This window comes from Ambystoma mexicanum, chromosome 5q, assembly GCF_040938575.1.
Source record: "Ambystoma mexicanum isolate Mex_15411 chromosome 5q, UKY_AmexF1_1, whole genome shotgun sequence".
NCBI lineage: Eukaryota > Metazoa > Chordata > Amphibia > Caudata > Ambystomatidae > Ambystoma > Ambystoma mexicanum.
The window spans coordinates 1,300,604,754-1,300,627,013 of NC_090933.1; the positions used below are offsets into that span (position 1 = coordinate 1,300,604,754).

At 48.0% G+C, this 22,260-nt stretch overlaps 1 protein-coding gene across 1 annotated transcript in view; it reads right to left on the reverse strand.

The window, feature by feature from the left end:
- WDR97 (WD repeat domain 97) overlaps positions 1-22,260 on the reverse strand; it is an 847,808-nt gene that overhangs the window by 589,247 nt on the left and 236,301 nt on the right. The window contains exon 7 of the mRNA XM_069621894.1: positions 14,508-14,656. Within this exon, the coding sequence (XP_069477995.1) occupies positions 14,508-14,656 (149 nt within the window). The remainder of the gene's footprint in view (positions 1-14,507; positions 14,657-22,260) is intronic.

Below are 22,260 nucleotides of genomic sequence, written 5' to 3' on the forward strand. Positions count from 1 at the left end.
ATAAAGCTATCTGGGGAAGTAAAACCTCACCAACGACATGCGGCCGGAGGGTCCCGCGAGCCCCAAGATGCGTGCCTGATCCAGTGGAACCATGATATGATAGTTTATAACACGCTTAATACCCAGAGGTTTCTAAGCGCTGACACAGGGATCAAACCTGTGTTGCTCCGTGTCATCTTACTTCCAAGGCGAGCATGTTGCCCCTGAGCTATCCTCCCGAGTCAGCATCACAGTGTACCCCCAATACGGCAGTGGGCCTTCAAACTGGTGCACCGAGGGCATTGGTACAGGACGAAAAGGAGCTCATGTGCTTGCCGTGAGGTTCTTGGAGAGCACTTTATGACTGTATATAGATGACTTGAAGGACTGTGCTACAGACATTTCTATTTCAAGCCACTATATCAAATATTGACCCTACTGAGTCCACCCGGGTGGTGACTATGACAGATGACCCAGTATCCACCAAGAAAGACATAGCTGCGCTCACGCAGGAAATAAGGGGCATGTGCACTGTGTGGGGCCAGAGGCTGGACAAAATGGACCAGAGAATGGACTGAATAGATGAAAGGGTCCAGGGTCTGGAGAGCAACCAAACATCGCTTGACACAATGGAGATGTAAATCGATATGCGACTATCAGAACTGGAAAGGAGAGAAACTGAGGTTCAGCTAAAAAGTCATGATTTTGATAATAGAGAATGAAGAAACAACCTCAGTTTCTTCAAGTTCCCTGAGAAGGGGGAATCCGAGAGCAGAAAATGACCCAAAATGGAGGTGTTGAGGCTTCTGTTCGGCTCAGATGTAATCGATGAACCCACAATTGATCGGGCGCACCGGGCATGGGGAGGTGTCAGGGGCTCAAGGACAGTACTTGCCAAATTTAATTATTTTTAGGAAAAGAAGAAGATACCGGATAGGGTGAGGAAAGCGGGCCCACTTGAATATGGCTCACCCAAAATAACTATCTATCAAGATCTACCCGCCTTCACCTTGGCCAGGAGGAAGCAATGTGGACTCCTTACTAAATGGCCAAACGAAAAGGGGGTAAGATCCCTTTTTCAATCTCTTTTGAACAAATTAGTCACTGAGGACAACATTCAAAGAGCTTCTGCTGAAATCATGGATGACCCCCGAGCCCGGATCAGAGGCCAATGAGACGCAATAGAAGGGACAACAAGCCAAGACCAACCGAAGGACAGGCAAAATATTCCCAGGGAGTGCAAGTTTAAGAAACTTAACACCACCCTGGGCAGAAAGAGGAGCCAATGAATCTGACTCTGAGAGACCTATACAAAGATGATTTCACAGAGGGCGTTACTCAGGGTTAAAAGGAGAGTGTACATGACACTGACTTCTGACTTTGAATGGGGGGCACAGGGCAGAGGAGAGAGACGAGTTGGGGAGGAGAGTGGATGAGAAATATTATGGGCAGGGTTATGGGAGGTGTTGGATGCAGGAGTGAGGGGGGACATGGTGGGGAGATGGGCACGTTCATTTTCATACAAGTTCCAAAGGTTCTTAGGTGTATTACGGGCGCTGGTGGGCCCTGGTGAGAGGGGCATTCCAAGAGGGAGGACTCAGGAGTAAGGGGAGATTTACAGCACTCCAGCAACAGAAAAATGGCATCAATGGGTGAAATGACAATCAGCTCCCTCAACGTACGAGGCCTCAATTCACCATGTAAGAGGTTGATGGTTCTCCAGGAATTTAAGAGGGCAAAATTGGATTGGCTGTGTTTGCAGGAGACACATTGGCAGAAAGGCAAGGAACCCTGTTTAAAAGCTGCAGAGGTGGGGGAAGTGTTCATGGCCTCTGACAGGTCCTGGTCTCAGCCCGCCTAGGATTCCTGGCGGAAAGGGACTTGACTGACCAAAATTGCCGTTATGCGTTTGTCAAGGGACAACTGCATGGTGCCCAGATTACTCTGGGGTCTTTATATGCTCCTAATGCGGCTCAATGCGATTTTTGGGAGAGTGTAATGGATACATTGATTTTTTTGTACGGAAGGCCAACTTGTGGTAGGGGAGACTTCAACGTGGTGTTGGACCTAATGAAAGGCCGTAAGAGAATAGGGAAGGGCTCAGTAGCACGGTTGAATAATGGAGATTACGCACATTTCAGAAGTGCGAATGAAGTCCTGGGCTTGATGGATTCACCTTCCCCTCTTCCGAAGGGGACATACCTTTCACTTCTCAGCAGTGCATAATTCTAGCGGATAGACACAATATTGGTAGACACACACTTGAAAGCGCAGGTCTTGTTCTCTCAGGTCACCCCAATCCCATGGTCAGATCGTGATATGGTAAAGGTGGTAGTGGGGACGGGACAGACACTAACCCACTAGGGGGTTGGAGATGTAATGCCTTTCTGCTTAAGGATAGGGATGTGACACAGGAATTGCTCACCGCCATTAAGGATAACTTCATTTTCAATGACCTGGGGAGGTGGGTGTTCGGTCCCTTTGGGAGGGCTTCAAGGCAACAATTCGGAGGCTTCTGATAAGGATATGGTCTCAGAAAAAGAAAGAGGTGGGGAGCAGGAAAACAATCTTCGTCAAAAGATAGAATGCCTGCAACCGGGAGGTACTCAAGGCAATTATATGTCTTCTGCGGTGGCAAGTAAGTTCCGACAATATGAAACACAATTAAATACTATTCTGTTTCAGGATACCGAGAAAAAACTCCTGTACCTGAAGCAGATGTATAATGAAAAGGGGGACAAGGCAGACAAGATTGTAGCGTGGAGATTGGAGGAGGAAAGGAAACAGAGAACGATAGGGGGCATTGGGACCAAGAAGGGGATCATCTTACATATAAAGTGCATTGAGGCCATACAAATGGGGAAAGAGCGCTATATAAATCACTGAATACAATACAATACAATGCAATATATGATCATCAGGGCATCGAGAAGGAATTCACTAAATATTGAAAGAATATATATACCTCGGAATGGAAGGGTGAGGAGGACAGATACCTTTTTAGAAGGGCTTGCCCATCCCAACCTTTCACACGACATGACAGAATCTTGACCATCCTATTACAGAAGAGGATGTACAGCTGACTACAAGGGGAATGAAGTTGGGGACGGACTCGGGGTAAGACAGGTTTTTGATGAAATTGTATAAATTGTTTCAGAGTTTACTTGCCCCTTATTTAGTGAGAATTTTCAACACATGCTTGGAGGGGGAGGCCCTACCCGCTACAATATTGCTGGCAAAAATAGTAGCTATTCATGAGGAGGGGAATGACCCCACTAAATGCTCTTCATATAGACCCATCTATCTCCTGAACAATGATGTCAAGATCCTAGCTAAGATCCTGGGAACAAGACTAGAGGTAGGGATGCCAACACTGGTACATGGTGATCAAGTAGGTTTCGTCTGGAGGAGACAGGGATCAGACCACATACAGAAGACTATTGATCTGATGCACTGTGCCCAAGTAGTGGAACTGGATGCCGGTTAAGAATCCCTTGACTCAGAAAAGGCCTTCGATAGGGTGGAGTGGCCTTTTGTGATGAAGGTTTTGCTGAGAATGGGGTTTGGCACGAACCTCTTAAGGTGGGTTGCAGGACTCTATATTGGTCCTAGGGCAAGGGTTCAAGTAAACGGCGGGCTTCCGGAGCTATTCATGTTACCAAGGGGTACTAGACAAGGTTGTCCCCACTCTCCACTAATTTATGCTTTGACGATGGAGCCCTTGGCAAATGCAATCCAGGAGAACCGACAAATTAAAGGCATATCTGGTGGGGAGACTGAATTGTAAGCTATCGCTCTTTGCAGACTATGCACTGGGTTATCTTACGCAGCATTCACTCCTGGCACTAATGAAACAAATCTTGATATATGGCCACCTTTCAGGTTTTAAAATTAATGTGGAGAAGTCATTTATCATGCCCATTCAAAAACAAAGTCCTCTCTTAGACTCTCAGAAAGGATATTAGCGTATGAGGGTTGAACATAAGAGCATAAAATATTTGGGGATCGGAGTTACAATAGATCTGGGGGATTGTGAAAGTTAATTACAAGCCCTTTTTGGAGCACTTGGAATCACATTTGAAGAGATGGTCTCCATAAAATGAACATACTCCCCGTATTTTATACTCATTTGCTGCCATCCCGAATTGTTTTACGCTGTCTCTTATAGAGCCCATTATTTACATTGGCAAGGTATAGAGAGGTGGACTGCCTATCTGCCCAGTCACCTTAGCCTCTGCAGCGAATTGCTGACCCTCAGTCACAGCAATACGGCTGTATGCAGAAGAGGGCACATATCCATCACTATATATGTTTCCTGCCCATGCACTAAGCACAGCCAACCCGCTGAGATGAATCCCGGCAGCTGATTTGGACTCCATACATTGTTCTGACCTCGCCTCTTACCACAAGTGTTTTCCTCTCAAAAATGTTGGAGAGGAAATAATGTAAGCATGTTACTTTGTACAGCATTTGTTAAGGAAGTGGAAGCAGCTGGGGTTGGGCATGTGAAGCAGAAAGGAAGTCCTCTGTTATTTTTATGCAGAGGCAGTTCGTAAAAATATGTATGCGCAGTGCAGTGAGCTGCTTGGGATTTCCAAATTGCTCCCATTATCTGGGACGTCCCCGACCAGCAGGGCATTGTCTATATGAATTTTGTAATGGTGGTATTTCAACGTCCACTGTGTTTGTTAACTCTGATCAATTACAATCCCCTTCCTTTCACATATTTCCGCTCCCATTCTCTTTCAGCTTGGGACCTTTCATTTTTTTGCGCACGCCCCCATCTGCCACAAAAGGCCTACTCAAGCAAGGTCCAATGAATGGCGTCTGTGGTGGCATTGTCTCGCACTCTGCTGCTGTTTAGCTGACATAAATCCCGGGGGCAGCGGGGTGGGCCAGGACCTGCGCAGGAGCAGGATAGGGGGAGCACATCTAGGGCATCCAATCTGTGCCACTTCAGAAAATTCGACCAAACAGGAATTTCGATGAGAATAGTGGTGCATTTTAGGGTAAGGTGTTGGAGAAAAAAGCTCCCTCTGAGGAGACTTTCCTTGCTGTCCCAGCTTGGAATGTGCAGTTTCATGTTTCTGGAGGTCTGGCCTTGGAAATAGGAAGAAACCACTACCTTAACCATCGTTATTGAAGTGAATGCCCTCAATGGGCTACAACTAAAATAAACACACTAGCGAGTGTTACCGAGCACCCCAAGGGTTAAAGGAGTGCTTGCCCCCACCGTTGTGGGGGCAGAGCCAGTTACGGCGTAAGGCCGGGGAAAAGGGGGAATTATGGGAAGGCGCCCGAGCGCCAGTACTTTTTGGGAAGAGAGAAAATAAAAGGGGCTTCCACAATTCCTGTGTCCGCGTCCTCCTTCTCTGTGGCCACCACCGTGTAACACTGGCGACGAGGACCATCCCCGTGCGCCCACGGAGTCCTCCTTCAGCAGTCCGCCGTCCTCCTGTGGTTTTCCACCACGTCCTGCGCTACGAGCGCATCCGCGGCGTTGCTGGCAGTCCGCCAGCTCTCCTCCGTTTTGATCTCATGCCGCCTCCGCGCTGCAAGCGCGTTTGAGGACGTTCCTGCGCCTCCCTCTGCCTGTTAACCTCCTACACGGCCAGAAAGTAGAGGCCGCTCCACAGGTACCCTGCAGCTGCGCCATATCACGACGTTGTACGTTGGAGGCACGCCCGATTCTCACGGCACTGCGACGAGCCCCCCCCAGAAACTGCCCAAGGGAGTTTCAGCGTTTCCACTGCGCGGTGTGCTGGCATAGCCCGCCCACGCCCACAAAAAAAAAAACATTTTTTTTTTTTTGTTAAATATCATCAAGAACATTTGGCGAGTTTTGAAGCAAGGACGTGTGCCACCCCTCTCCACACCTGGCAGACCACTCTCTCAGCATAACTGATCCATACACAAGTGCTGTACCCAGCTCCTGGCACCACGAGCACGCCAGCATCTGCCTCATGGTCCAACCCTGGGTCGCTGACACCAGCCCATATTGTACAGCCAATTCAGCTGCGACTTCCACCGCCTTTCACCATGACTCCACAAGCCACGAAGGGGCCCAGATGGACCGACTGGATGGAAGATTTCCAGCACTACATCAGGGGGTCTGGTGATGGTAATTCCCCCAACATTAGGGACATTTTCCTCAACCTGGTAGGGGGTGAGATTAAGACGGTGGTCAAGACCATCCCTGCAGCTGAACAGAACACATTCAAGGACTTGATCAACGCTCTAGATAGACTCCTCATCATAGAGGTTAATCGTGACTATGAACGCTATCTTTTCAACAAATGCACCCAAATGCCACAGGAGACAGTTGACGAATTCATAACCCGCCTAAGAGTGAAAGGCGCAAATTGCCAATTTGATGCTTTCTCGTTGGAGGAAGCCATAAGATTAAGGGTCATCGAAGGCTGTCTATCCCCGGTGCTCAAAAAACAGCTCCTGAAGAAACCCCTCACCATCCAGGAAGTGAGCGAACTCGCCTGCATACATGAAAGGGTTGATGCCCAAGCCACATCCATGGGAAACCCGAGTAACACCAAGCAGGACGCAGCGGAACTGGTCGCAACTATTCAACCAGCTCGCCCAGGTGACCGAGGGCCGCAGTTATACAGAACTCAATCCATCCAAACTCCCCGCCAACAGAGACAGTGTTATCGTTGTGGGATGTCTTTTCCGCATGCAGGCTCATGTCCGGCGCTATCACAGCGATGCACGAACTGCGGAAGAGAAGGACATTTTCACTCAGTATGCCGGGAAGGCATACCATTTCCCCCTGTGAGACCCCAAACGCCTGCCAGGCCGGTTTTCCGTCCACCACCCCCACGATACTTTCAACCCAGATACTACCAACAAGGCCAGGGGCAAAGGAGATACATCCGGGCCATCGACGAATACCAAACACCAGAATATCCACTACAGACGGAGCAAGCTGACCGAACAAGATACTTCACGGACGAATATGATCATCCACCAGAGGAATATGGGCCCAAGACTTTCTACCAGGAGGAGCACGGAGCCGCATATGACATGCCATATGACCTCTACGACCATGACGAGTTTGTCAACCTCGTACTTGACACTGAAGAGGCCAGAGAAGCCCCAAAAATCCCCATCAAAATGGGAAACAGAAAATTCCAGTTCATGATTGATTCCGGCGCTACCCTCAACATTATGGGCGAGCAGGACTATGCCGCACTACCGGACCCACCAGCACTCGAACACTCTCGCTCAAGGATATTTCAGTGGGTAGCTACCACCCCCCTACCGACGGTAGGATGCTTCACACAACGCCTTCTCCTAAATGGCCGGAAAGTCGACACAACAATACACATTATCCGGTCACTTGCCAGAAGCCGATGCCTACTCAGCTATCACACGGCATCCCTCCTGGGCTTGATCGAAATACACGTGAGGCCGGGAGACTCCATCACAGCGACCTCCAAAAGCACAATCACGAGAAACACAGTTGGCTCCATCGCATGCCACCAGCCGCAGAACCTGGTCACACAGTCTGACATCACGAGGCAATTCCCCAACCTCTGCACAGGGCTAGGCAAACTCAAGGCCCCTCCCATCCAGCTCCACGTCGACACATCTGTGAGGCCAGTACCACAACATCCTCGGAGAGTAGGATTCCACCTGCAAACGGCTGTGTCAGATGCTCTTCAACAGCTGCTGGCTGATGGAATCATTGAACCAGCCACAGGCCCGACACCATGGGTCTCCCCGCTCGTGGTCGTACCCAAAGAAGGAGGGAAGATCCGTCTGTGCGTGGACATGAGGGTGGCTAACACTGCCATCCAGCGTGAGAGACATCCGGGCCCGTGCATCGAGGACATGATTGTGCAATTGAACAACGCTCGGATGTTCTCCAAACTCGACCTCAACCAAGGATACCATCAGCTAGAGTTACATCCGGAGTCCAGGCCCATCACGACGTTTGCGACCCACGACGGTCTCTACAGGTACCGGCGGTTGAATTTTGGAATCTCATCAGCCGCAGAAATTTTCCAGGAGGCCATCCGACAGGTGATCAGACCCATCAGGGGCACACTAAACTACAGCGACGACATCCTCGTTTTTGGATCATCTAAGGAGGCCCATGACAAGGCTCTACTCGCCGTGTGTGCAGCACTCCAGGAAGCGGGCCTCACTCTCAACACCGCCAAGTGCCGTTTCAGCAAGACAAAACTGAAGTTTTTCGGACACATCTTCTCCAGCGAAGGAATGTTGCCGGATCCCGACAAGGTTGACACCATCACCAACTTGGATGAACCGCGGCAGGCTGCAGATGTTCGCTCGTTCCTCGGCATGGCTGGTTACTGTGCGAGGTACATACCGCACTATGCGTCCCTTACCGACCTTCTGCGGATGCTCCTTCATAAAGATACAATTTTCGAATGGACCCCTGCGTGCCGCAAGGCATTTTCCAACATCAAACGTGCCCTGATGAAAGCACATCGCCTGGCGTACTTCAACCCTTCGTGGCACACTGAAATAGTGGTGGACGCTAGCCCAGTGGGCATTGGTGCCATCCTAGCCCAGACCAGCGGGGCAGACGTCCACCCGAGACACGTGGTCGCCTATGCAAGCAGAGCCCTGTCCACGCCTGAACTGGCTTACTCCCAGCGGAAAAAGAGAGTCTAGCCGCCGTCTGGGCGTGCAAACATTTCCACGACTTCATTATCGGGAAAAAGTTTACGCTGATTACGGACCACCAGGCCTTGCTTTCGCTCTTTGGCAACCCGCACACCAAGATGCCCCCTAGAATCGAGCGGTGGGGAATCCGTTTACAGGAATACGATTATGACATTGTGCATTGACCCAGGGGTGACCTCAACCCCGCGGACTACCTATCACGACACCCAGTCGGGGCTCCCCTAACCCGCGAAGGAGACATTGCCTACGTACAATACATTGCATCCAACTCGCTACCACCGGCGCTATCCCTGGAGAGAGTTGCAGCTGCATCAGCGGCCGACCCCACCATGGCTCTCGCCATCAGCCTCACACTGACCAACAAATGGAGAGATCACCACAGGGCAATGCTGGCGCACCCAGGGGTGTGCAAACAGGAAATCGAAAGACTGGCCAGGATACATAGTGAACTGGCCATCAAGGACAACGACATCCTCCTCAGAGGCTGCAGAATCGTCATCCCCGCCACGCTCAGGAACGAAGTAGTCAGCACGGCCCATGAGGGACACAGAGGAGCGGAGAACACCAAAAGACAGCTGAGGTGCCATATCTGGTTCCCGTTTCTAGACGCAGGGGTAGAGGAATGGGTAAAAAACTGTCATGCCTGTCAGTGCACGGCTCCTGCGGAACATCCACCCCCGCTCCAACACACACAGATACCTGAACGGCCGTGGGAGCGTGTAGCCATGGACTTCTACGGGCCCACGGAGGAGGGTGACTACCTCCTGCTCATAATAGATGAACACTCACGTTTCCCGATCGTCAAAACAGTCACTACCACCGCATTCCCTCAAGTAGCAGCGGCAATAGAGGAAGTGTTCAGCGAGTGGGGGATCCCCAAAACAGTCAAGTCCGACAACGAGCTCCCGTTCAGTGGACACGAGTTTGGAACCCTAGCAGAACACCTAGGATTTGCACACATGAAGATAACTCCTCGACACCCACAAGCGAACGGGATGGCGGAACGCTTCATGGCGTCGATCAAGAAGACAAGACAAAGGGCCAGAATAGAAGCAGTCGATCCACACCAGGCACTGTGCCGACTTCTACGGGACTATAGAAACACTCCGCACGAAGCCACCAACAAGACACCTGCCGAGCTAATGTTTCGATACAAAGTGCGAACCCGTATACCGTGCAACCCATTGGATGAGGAGCTGCCTGACATAGACGTACTCCGAAGGGACGCGGAAGCCAAGGAGAGAGCAAGACGAGAGACAGATGCTCGCCGCCACGCGGTAATACCAGACTTCCACATTGGGGACGAAGTACTCGTCCAGCAACCAACGCCCAGAAAGACAGATCCGCGGTTTGCTCCAAGCCCCATGAGAGTAACCGCCGTGAAAGGCACGATGGTGACGGCCGAGGATCAAAGCAGATCTGTCACCAGGAACTGTCAACAATTCAGGCACTACACCAGACGAGAAGGAACAGAGCCGTTCCAGCGGTCGACCTCTCCAGAACCACGAGAACCGCGGGACGACCTGTGGATCCCGCCAGGAGGAGATCCGGGGGAGACAAGCAGAGAAGCGAGAACCACGGAACTACAAGAGGCAGGTGACCAAGAGGAGAGGCCACAGAGAATCGTAAGGAAACCTATGAGACTTGTTGAAGAATGTTGATGTGATGTTTGAATATATTGTTCGGGGGTGATGTTACCGAGCACCCCAAGGGTTAAAGGAGTGCTTGCCCCACTGTTGTGGGGGCGGAGCCAGTTACGGCGTAAGGCCGGGGAAAAGGGGGAATTATGGGAAGGCGCGCGAGCGCCAGTACTTTTTGGGAAGAAAGAAAATAAAAGGGGCTTCCACAATTCCTGTGTCCGCGTCCTCCTTCTCTGTGGCCGCCACCGTGTAACAGCGAGCTGTGTGGTTATTCATCTTTACTGTGTCTGGAAGCATCTTTAGGGTATTGGAGAGCATAATGCATTGAGTAATTAGCGGGAGCAATCACTCTTAAGATTCCACTGCGTATGTGTGTTCGGTAAGGAAGCGGAGCGCTATGGTAAGGACGTAGACATTGACAAACTATGTCCAAAGTGAGAACCGGGTTCAAGTTGAATTTACACGGGCAAAGCCTTAGGTAATCTTGCGTGAGCATGCAAACTTTAACATACATCAATGATATTGTTACGTATATGTATAAAAACTAATATGACCTACTTTTTCTCATCAGCGAAAACTGGCGACGCTAGCTAATAGTTGAGTGTGTGTGCAAACCTCAAGATCACAAGTGCAAATGACATCACGGTCGGCTTGGTCTTTTCACCTTCCAATATAATTAAAATGAAGTCATTTGTGGCACAGTTCTTTGCACTTGCCTTTGCTTTTCGCCTCCGGCCTCGGTGCGATCCAACAATGCAGAACACGAGCCACTGCCAGGTTGCTTGGGCTGTCTTCATCCGAGAGCAAAGGCTTCTGGTCAGAGGCCAATGTGGGTCTGCATAGCCTGGAGAGCGATCTCGCGTGGCTGGCTGCTGCACTCAGAGCTCTGCCCCGCCTCAGCCCCGGCTAATCTCTGGACTGGCTATGGTTGCTAAGCAACCATAGCTCGAAACCATAACATAACACAGACACGGAGGCACTGCGCCACGCCGTGTCCACTGCCCAGGAATGGATGGCAGCAGGCAATCTGGAGCTTGCTTGTTTTTTTCAAATAGTTTGTTGAAGCAACACACCATTTTTTAAAAAGCGCAAGCTCCAGGCTCCCGGCTCCAGTCCAGGGCCAGGGGTCGCAGAATTATGCCAGGCGTTGCTCGGGAGATGGCAGAGGTCGCTCTTTACGGTTGAGCTTTAATCAACTTGTTTCATATGAGAGTGATGAATTCATTTTAGCTGCAACAGGCAGCCAACAATTGTTAAAAGTGCAATACAGGAGAACATTTGGGTACATGAAGAATAAGGCAAATGGCCGCATTTTGAGCAATCTAAAGTCAGTGAAGGAGGTAATCAAGAAGGCCTGTGTACAGTGCATTTACGTTACAAAGTGTAGAAATGACCAGTATCCACACCTCTGAGACATTAAAAGTGTGAGAGAGAAAAGTAAGGGTATGCTGCAACAGACAGGCACAGAGGCAGAAAAACCAGCGGGAGAAATGACAAAGTAATTTCACGTGTGCCAATGCACGTCAACAGGTAGTCCACCTCCAAGGATGTGGCAGAAGATGGCTGCAGACCTAGGTTGTAACAGAGTTCTCTGACGAGCACCATCAAGAAAGGTCGTCAGCAAATGCCAAACACTTTTCTTTTTAGTAATTCCCTCCAGCACCACTGTTTCCACAACATGCACCGAATCAGTGTCCTGCAACTGCCCCATTCTCCTCGTCGTCCAAACTCATTTTCCCAGCTGAGACTGCTAGGTGAGGAGTGGCCCATAAAACACTGGCATCACCTAACGTGACATCATCCTGCCAGTGACCTTTGCGAGTGACATTCTTCTCTCAAGCAACAAGATTGAAAGATTTATGGGAACTGTGAGACACCTGGTCTCTCACCCGCTAGTCCCCGGGGATCTGTCATCCAGGTGGCCAGTACATGGCCATCGCATTTGGATCCAGTTCCTGGGGGTGGACCAGTGCGGAGGATCACCTGGGTTTGGGGTCTCCAGGGAGTGGGAGTGGGACACCGGATGCCGAGATGTGGTATCGCCTTTCCTGTAACACATTTATCCCATCCTACCAGGTAGGATACTTAGGAACCGAACCCCCTTCCCCATTACAACACAAACACTTGCTCACAGACGGCTCGCTATGAGAGAAAACGGACTAACACCTGAGCCGTATACCCGACATGTCCCAATACGATAGTCAGGCAGGGTCAGGAAATTACTGACCATCACACACACCTGACTTTGATGGCAATACCCCACACAGATAAAAGGACGAGAGCATACTCTGAGCGAGGCAGAGCACACGAGGAAGCAGCAGTTCCAAGATGGCAGTTTAACACAAGGTGAAAGATGACAAAACAGAAGGGGATCGCAAGGAGGGAAGTGCCCTTGACCTTTTCGACGAGGAACCGTTACTTTCACGAAACCTCGAGAATAGAAAGTGTAAGACCAGGAAACCAGGCTGAAGAATCCTGCATTGTGTCAGAGGTACCCGGGGCTCTCCAGCATCGATAATCAAGGCGGGGAGAATCGCCTACTGTCGTGGTACTGTCCTTGGCTCCTACAACAAAGCAGCGCCAGTGAAATCAATATAGCAGGTGAGTTGAGGAGGCCGATACCAAACAAGGGAGATCAGCTGAGAGCTTTTGGTTAAAGCAAATATAAATTGGTCTGAGCCCGGAGGAGGGAGACTGTTTGAACATTGTGTTGAAACGGATCTGAGCCCGGCAGAGGGAGATCCGTGGTGAATCGTGAATCACCCGATAAATTGGATACATTAATTGGATGCATGAAAATCCTACGAACATTGTGTTAAAGAGGATCTGAGCCAGGCGGAAGGGGATCGGAGGTGAATACTGAATCACCTGACAAATTAAGTGTGCGTGAAATCCTAAGAGGAAAATAACTTAGTTTGTTCCATCAGGCCCTCTGAAAGAAAAGACTTTGAAAGGCAAAGAGACTTGGGCATGGAACGCCCTGCTGCTAAGGGTTGAGTCGCGCCCTGGTCCTTGAGAAGCCAGAGACTGTGCTAAGCTTGAGTGTGTCACCTTGTCATGTGCTGTAAACGTGGGAAGGGAGACCAATGGCCTGAATATCCTGACTTACCATTTCTTGGACACTTCTTTCTTTTACATAACACTGTTTCCCACACTATTTGTGATTAGAGGTAACGATTGGCAATACTTTTTTTTTTAGTATAGGCTCTTTTATTTTCACAAGACACCACTAGGAATGCAATATTATTATTTGATGGTCGAAGCTTGCTCCCATCTTTAGATTTAGGATTGGATAGCCGTTTTTCAAACCTCTTGTTTAAAGTTCAATAAACACCCTTGAACTGTGGTCAAGTGTGTCTGTCTTACTGTTGATACCATGCCTTCCTTACAGAACACTTAAAAAATCCATACAGCTTGCAAAGATTGAGGAAAATTCAACTCATTAAGATCTGTACAAATGTATACGCAATACAGAAATAACCAGTAGGAAAGCACAGGAAAGAGCCAAGCCACGCTGATGATAGGCCAGCAACCTAGGCATACAATTGGTCATCCAAAAGAATAGTGGAGCAGTCAGAAAAAAAGACTGCTCGTACAAAAAGAAGACAAACGTTTGCACAGACAAAAGAATGTATGTTGTGAACCAGCATTAGAGTGGGGGATGACATTGATATTAAGCAAAAGCAAAGCAATGTCTGTAGAACAGACCAAAGAAACAATGGTCACAGCAGAGAAAGAAGGGGTGTCATCAGCAGGAACATGTGCTACTTCAAAAGAATCAAAAAGAAAAGGGGTGCGTGTGGATTAAGACACTGAACCATAGGGGCGAAGGCATGAATGGTGAACACAGAGACGAAGTGACTTGTCTGTCTAGCGAGGGCCAGGAACATGGACAGTGAAATAACGCAACAGGATGTAAACCTGTTACAAATGTTATTTCTGCTACAAAATCAGATTCTCTGGCATTGGCAGCTGAAGAATTGCTGGCTGATGTTGAGTGCCTGACACGCTGATCCCCACATCCACCAGCACCAGCCAAAGGTCAAAGTGTCTTGCACCGAGTAGTTCCTGAACACTTTCTTAACTTTACTGAATGCCTTTTGATGATTATGCTTAAATCAAATTGTAATAAAACAATGCAACTCTCTTTATTGCTCTCTTACCCACTGCTTCACTCAAATCCTCTACCAATTAACATTACAGGAGGGCACAACTCACCTGCCGAGATGATGCAATTGTTTTGTGGGCTGGAGATGACCTTGGTGACCTTCCCAAAGTCATGGGCCTTCACCTGGCACTGGACACGCAAGGTATACCACTCAAATACACTCAGTGTGCCATCCTCGGAGCCAGCGATTAGCAAGTACCTGGGAGAGGAGGTAAGTGTTCAATTATTGTACAGATCTTGGCAGTGGGAAACCTTCAGGCAAGATTGGTCTCATCAAACAGGTTTTTCAGGGTGCAAAGTTATGATAAATGACTTTGAATTGTATAAATAGGGTGTTAAGGAAGTACAGAAGCCAGAAAACACAGCAGTGCAATGCAATTGGATGGACTACAAAAGGTTTGGCAATCAGTGTTTTCCTGAAGCAAGATCTTAAAAATGCCTGATTGAGATACACATTCTCATTAATAAATATTTACTGCATCTCCTGCCCCCACAACACCCAATTTATATATTTTAGCAAGGAAACAAATTGGGTTGTTAGTGGGATGGCACATATGTATCAATAGACAAAACCTCACTAGGTGGCTGAGAGCCAATGACAGCTAACTATTTCACTTGTTACATTGTACATAACTGTATATTACTATATATTACATGAACAGGACCATGCAGGAGCATGCTCCTTGCTCCCCTGTCCTTGATCTCTCCCTGTTCATATCTGCTCACTGTAATATTGCTGATGTCTATGTCTACACGTCCTGCCGTTTCCTTGTACTTGCAATTAGCCGAGCATATCTGTAATCAAGCTCAGCGCATCTCTGTACCTTCATCTGATTTCTATGTATCTGTAACTAAGTTGAGCATATCCTTGGCTGTTTGCACCCTGATACTCCAGGGTATGGTGCGCCATACAAATAATAAACTAAACTAAATAGATAAGTGACTGGATGTTGCTTTTCAGTAGGATGTCCTAGAAGTGGCAAGTTCAGTTGCAAAAGGAAGCTTCAGAGCCACTGCACACAACTTTAAGACCTCACCTGAACTATGGTCAGGCTTAAACAAATTCACTTGACTAGTCACAATAGCAAGTGAAAATGTCAAAGAGATGAGCTTTATTGGCTTTTCAGTCAGTCAATATACTTTCATTCAACGTGCGCCATCAAGTAAAAAACAAATAACATGCATCCATTGACATAAAAATACAAAAACAACTCAGTAGATACACAAGGATAGTCAGATACATCGATAAAAAACAAAATGGAATCAGGTAAAACCAGCACTGTGGACTGTTCTATATATCTATAGCCCCTACTAGCACTTGACACTTGATGTCTGCACTTACCCTGCATTTGCCACCAGCTGGCTGCACTTTTATCTATTGTCTTTCTTATTTATTTTACTGTTATTCTAAGTACTGCACTGCCACTCCCCTTTCCCACTGCACTTTTCCCCTTCCCCCTCCCCTGCACTTACATGATCTCAATGTCCCCAGGCCTAGTAGGATCGTTGTCTCTGTCCTCCCTCTTTTTCCCCTCCGTTGCTGCGCCTTGAAACACTTGTGTATAGGCGCGTTATAAATGCCATATCATATCAAAACAGAGTATGTGGTATATGAGAGCTAAAAGACGTTGTTACTGAACAGGAGTCAATTAAACCGTTGAGAGAGTGATGCTCACAGCCTCAAAATACAATTAAACCAAGGTACTAAGGTATAAAAAAGGTAATCTAAATGCGGGATACAAAAAGACCAACAATTGCTCCAATATGCTACCAGGGTGTGGGTTGAACTTAGAACTGCTCAATTGCCCCCCGGTTTCAACCATTTATTCCTTAAAAGCTATGTCCTATGTATATAACGCGCACACCCAAAGACCACAAAGGGACATGTGGTCTTTTTTAGCCGATTAAATGCTGATTTAGTACCCCAGACCTCCAATTTCCGTAGTACCGCCCTCAAATACAATCGCCTGAGATAGAGATTTTTGGCACAATAACATAAAATGTAGCATTGGTTCTTTATGATTCCCACACATCAGACATTGTGCCGTGTTGGAGGCATGCCATGTTTGGGTCACAACTGCCACCAGTAAAGTGCCAAGCCTTAGGCGTAAGTATAGCGACCTTTCAAATGCTGGTTGGATATAAACCAAATAAGCTTTATGGCCAAAGGGTAAAAGCTCAAGATAATCCGGGCCTTTTTTTTGTTCCATGGCCATATACAGCAATTCATATTGTGCTTTGTGAGCCAAAGCTGCTTTCATTCTTCTTTTGGCACCTGCACATTGACCTTCAGGGTTGGTCCACAAATCAGTTTCACCGGCTTCTTTCAAGACTTTTTTCAAATGACGGAGCCATGCTATGGAGCTTCCGCCATCTATGTACATTAGATGTCTTAGTGCGGACCGTAGATTTTCTAGGCCCTCTTGCGACCGTTGCTTTAGCACAGGCTTAAGTTTGAACTGAATAACCATTGTGACTATGTCAAGTTCAAATAAACATCAATGTACAGGGAGCACTATTAGTCAGTAATAACAGCTTTTTTAAAGAACTTTTCTTCACTTGAAATAATATCTTTCACATTAGCATGGCCCCACAATTCCACCCCATATGGGGCTTCAGGTAAAGCTTGTTTTCCATAAAGATTCAGGGCGGGTGAAATGGCTCCACCTTTGTGTTTGACATGGGAAGATTTGATGGACCCACTGAGTTTCTCCAGGGTAGTAAGAGCTTTTCATCTGTTCTATCCACCCACCCATGTCTTGAAACTTTACATCAAGATAATCAAAACATTTAACATGGGCCAATCGTTTCCCTTCCGCCTCTAGCACTAAGGGAGTATATTTTGCAAATCGGGGCCTAAAGACCAGGACTTTGGATTTTTCAATATTAAGCTCTAATTGTAACTCCCTACATTTCCAGAGCTTCCTTCACGCCTTACAGGGTTGTGGACAAAAGAATCTCATCATCTGCCTAAAATAATGCTGGATATTTAAAGCGTTGATGACCTCCTGAATATAAAAATTAAATAATACTAAAGGTGCCAGGGTACAGCCTTGTCTTACCTCCTTAGTGACTGGGAATAACTTTGTAGACTCCCCTCAGAGGCCATAACGAACAGAGGCGCTATTTTCTGTGTACAATAAACCAATGGTTTCTATCAGGGCGGGGGGAACATTCCTTCCAGAGAGAATGCTCCGCAGTTTTTCCCCAGGATACTGAATCAAAAGCGATTTTGAGATCCAGAAATACAGCATATAATTTAATTTTGTTCAATACAACGTATTTCTGGATCAACAAATACAGCACGAAACATTGGTCCAGCGTACCCTTATTCCTCCTAAATCCTGCCTGAAGATCTGTAATAACATCGTTGTTATCGGCCCAGTCCTGGAGACGTGACAACAGAACCTTGCTGAACAGTTTACCCGCACTGTCCAGAAGGGAAATTGTGCTGTAATTTGCTGATATGTCTTGCCCTCCCTTCTTGTACAGTGGGATTATTTTGGATTTCTTTCCTCCAGGATTCTGGTATCTGGCCCCTCCTAATGATAGAATAAAAAACTCTAAAGGTGCCCAGATTTCAACCTCACCTCTAAACAAATGACCAGGAATGAGGTCTGTGCCTGCGTCTTTGCCACGTTTATGGGCAGAAAGAGCACGTTCTACTTCCCTCAACATGATAATCAAACGGTCAGACAAATTAGCAGACACTGGCACCCATGGCTGGGACTGTGGAACTGCACAGATCTGGTGAACATAAAAAGTTGACAAATGCTGCCACTAATCCTCTGCAGTAATACAACAATCACAACAATTTTGAGTCTCCCCGTAATCCTTTGTCCGTGACCAATTTCCAGAATAGTGCATTATTTTAGACTGTAAAGCATCATACAGGGCCCTCCATTTATCTGACACATTATCCTTTTTCTTCATAAGTGTTAGTTTTTTATACTCTAGCCGTGATTACCACAAAGACTTTATTTACCCTCTCCTTTACTGCAGCACAATCAATCTTTTTCTGGCCTTACGATAGTCCTCGTAGAACCATCGCTCTTCATGGGTTGTATTGTCACTTATTTTGCCTGCAGTAAAAGAAATAAAGGGAAGTATGTTCTTGTTTAGGTTTTCTTAGGATTCTAGGATTAGTTCGTCTTTGGCCTTACTACCCTTTCGGTTTTTTATTGCTGGACCACAGTAGGACTGAAGCCCTTGAAGTGAAACAGGATCCGTTGCCCAGGTCTCCTGTAAACTATTACCTTAAAGTCTCTTATAAATGAGTCCCAAATAGGGTCTATCATCACTCTGTTTAGTCCCGCTATATTCCAGGGCAGGAGTTTAATAGCCCCGATAACTGCTTTGCGCCAGTAGCTCTCTATGCCCAGTCACTCAACATCTTCCAGATCACAGAATACGGGAGTATCAATATTACACTTTGATGGTATAATTGTGATCCCATTGTGAGTTTGATGTATTGTCCCTCTGACAGGACAAAATATCATCATGAACAATCGAAAGGCACTCCTTGTGCCTGATCCAATATGAACATTTATTTTTCAAACTCTCTTGATCTTCATACTACCCAGCTGTCAGTTTTGGAACATTGTTCATCACCACACTAGGGCGGCAATCGCTTGCCTCTGTATGTTCTTTCACTACATTTGGGACACAAGTAATGGGATTCCTTATTGGCGTCAGATTGGAGCTTGTCAGGGGAATACTTCCTTATATCGTTTGCATGATACAAAGGGAGTCTATGATCGTGAACATGACTCATATGGCCCCATGCTTGAATAGGGGGTCTATGAGCGTGAAAACGACTCATATGACCCCCATGTTTGTATATCAGGGGCCTTCCTCTGAATCGGGTCAGGGACCCTTTCTGTTCCAAGCGGGTTACCCATGGAGCTAGCCTTATTAACAGGCACTGGTCCCTATCAAACCCTTATTTACTCTATTTAGTGAGAAGTTTGCAACCATAGGGTTGCTCTGTTCCACAAGATTACGTTTAATCTCCCTGATTTCCACCTTCAGGGTATTTAGTAGATTAATCATACTGTCCACTTTAACAGCCAGGGTGTCTCTTGCTAATTCGGCCGTTGGATCTGGATAGATAGTTGGGCAGGAAGTATTGGAGCTGTGAACAGAGACCGGGAAAAGCTCTGTCTGGGTGCCTACTGTGCATTGCAACGGCCCGGGTTGTTTGTATACTACCGGGATTGTTGTCTTCCGTTTCCCCTTTAACTGGATCCTTCCTTTGCCCTGTATTGCTTGGGCACATTTAGGTTCTCGTGAGGTGCTATCGCGGATCTCAGGTATTCCTACTAAGGGGGGGGGGGACATACCAAGGGAAGATGTCAATCTCAGGAGTGGGTCAAAGCGATTGCCTATTGGGATTGTAATTAGGGTATGTATCCCTCCATCTGAGATCACACTACCCTTTCTGGTGAGGAGACAACTAGACCCCCAGCTTTTTACTACAGGAACTATGGAACTGATTTTAGGTATCAATTTGGGTACAGGTCCAAGCTCACTAGGGTAGGGTGTTTCATTATATACTTCAATAATATCCACCCCCTTGGATCCCAGGAATGTGGATGTATTTTTAATAGGAAGAACACTGTTTTGTCACCCTCTTGACCCGGGAGAAGCGACACTTTAAAAGGAGCCAACAAATCCACCTTTTTTGTCGGTCTTATTTGGAGACTGCAGGAATTGTTTGGGAGTTGGGTTGGAGTCACAGAAGTCCATCAAATCTACATTCTCAGACAACACAACGCAGTTTGATCTCACATTCTGAGAGCCCTTCCCAACTGCACACAGTGAAGGAACCTGCCCTTCCTCTGTTATTTTCACTTTGTCACTTCGTTCTGAGTCGTCAGCTACATCAATAACCTATATGCCCTGCAAAAAACCCTTAATTTCTGAGATCAGATGATTAATCTCACTAAGAGGTTCCCACACAATCTCTCTGCTTTCCTTTTTGCCTTTGGATTCGCAACAGACAAATAGGAGATATAGGATAGGCTGAGAGATTCTCTGGGGCTACATTATTACTGGAAACCCAGTAATCACCGGTACTGCCTCAACAAATGTGTGCAAACCACGCTAGTTAGTGCAAACTTAAGAGAATTGTCCAAAATATGCAGGATTTCACCTTGGCATTGCAGGTAAGCGCAGTACTCTTTGGGACCCTCGGCCCCGTTTCCAGTGCCTCCATTTTGGCATTTGACCCTCAGTCTCCCGCTGTTGTTTCCCGATCGTCCCCTTGCCTCTGGTTCCCCTTCCCTTCCTCCTCCCACCTCCCTGCCAGACCCCGTCCCATAATTGGCTATCTGCAGCCAGCCTTGCCTGGAGTTCGCCAGCGCTCCCTGCACGCCTGATTCCACCTTGGCGTTGCAGGTGAGCGTGGTACTCTTTGGGACCCTCGGCCCCGTTTCCAGTGCCTTCATTTTGGCATTTGACCCCCACAGCCCCCGCCGTTGTTTCCTGATCGTCCCCCTTGCCTCTGGTTCCCCTTCCCTCCCTCCTCCCACCTCCCTGCCAGCCCCCGTCCCGTGATTGGCTATCTGCAGCCAGCCTTGCCTGGAGTTCGCCAGCGCTCCCTGTACGCCTGATTCCACCTTGGCGTTGCAGGTGAGCGTGGTACTCTTTGGGACCCTCAGCCCCGTTTCCAGTGCCTTTCATTTTGGCATGTGACCACCCGGCCCCCTCCGTTGTTTCCTGATTGTCCCCTTGTCTCTGGTTCCCTTTCCCTCCCTCCTCCCGCCTCCCGCCTCCCTGCCAGCCCCCGTCCCGTGATTGGCTATCTGCAGCCAGTCTTGCCTGGAGTTCGCCAGCGCTCCCTGCACGCCTGATTCCACCTTGGTGTTGCAGGTGAGCGCGGTACTCTTTGGGACCCTCTGCCCCATTTCCATTGCCTTCATTTTGGCATTTGAGCCCCACGGCCCCCGCCGTTGTTTCCTGATCGTCCCCTTGCCTCTGGTTCCCCTTCCCTCCCTCCTCCTGTCTCCGTACCCAACCCCGATTGGCTTATTCAACACTCTTAAACCACCTTCCCAGGGCAGCCCTCTGCCCGGCAAACCCAAGGCTAAGGGCCCCAAGGCAAAGGGCGGCTCCTACATTGGCGGCTCGAAGGTGTGTCAGCAGGTGTCAGCAGGGGAAGCCAGTGAAGTCGGGCGTCAACCGACAGCAAAAGAAAGTGAGTCTGGCAAAGGTGGGGAGTAGAGCAATCACTCTACTGTTTGGTAGCAAGTCCCACACTTAGATGAAACTATGAATGTCAGCATGTGCCACACTTAGACAGAATTGCGAATGCTAACATGTGCCTTGCCTAGACGAAATCATAGACATTAGCCAGCATCCCATTAAAATAGAATTTGAATGTTAGCATGTGCCAGACTCAGATGGAATCGTAAACACCAGCTAGCCGAACCTATAGACAGGTTCCAAAGGCGGGCAGGGCCGATTTTGGACACAGTTGTGAATATTGGCGGGCATCATTTATGGAAGGGATTGTGAATATCGGCTAGTACCGGAGCTAGATAGACATGCAGTGATGTTCGCACGCCACACCTAGAAAGAACGTGGAAAATCAGCACACCGCTTCTAGACAGCAATGCCAATAACCAATCCACTAACAATTTCACCCCTCTGCCTAGACTTCTCAAATTCTAACCAAACACAACCACAACCCTATACCACAACAAACCGCACAAACTTCACTACACCGCAACAAAAAACAAACCGCACAGACTTGTACAACAGCACACAATGGCTACCGACCGGAAAACACCCCGAGTCCAG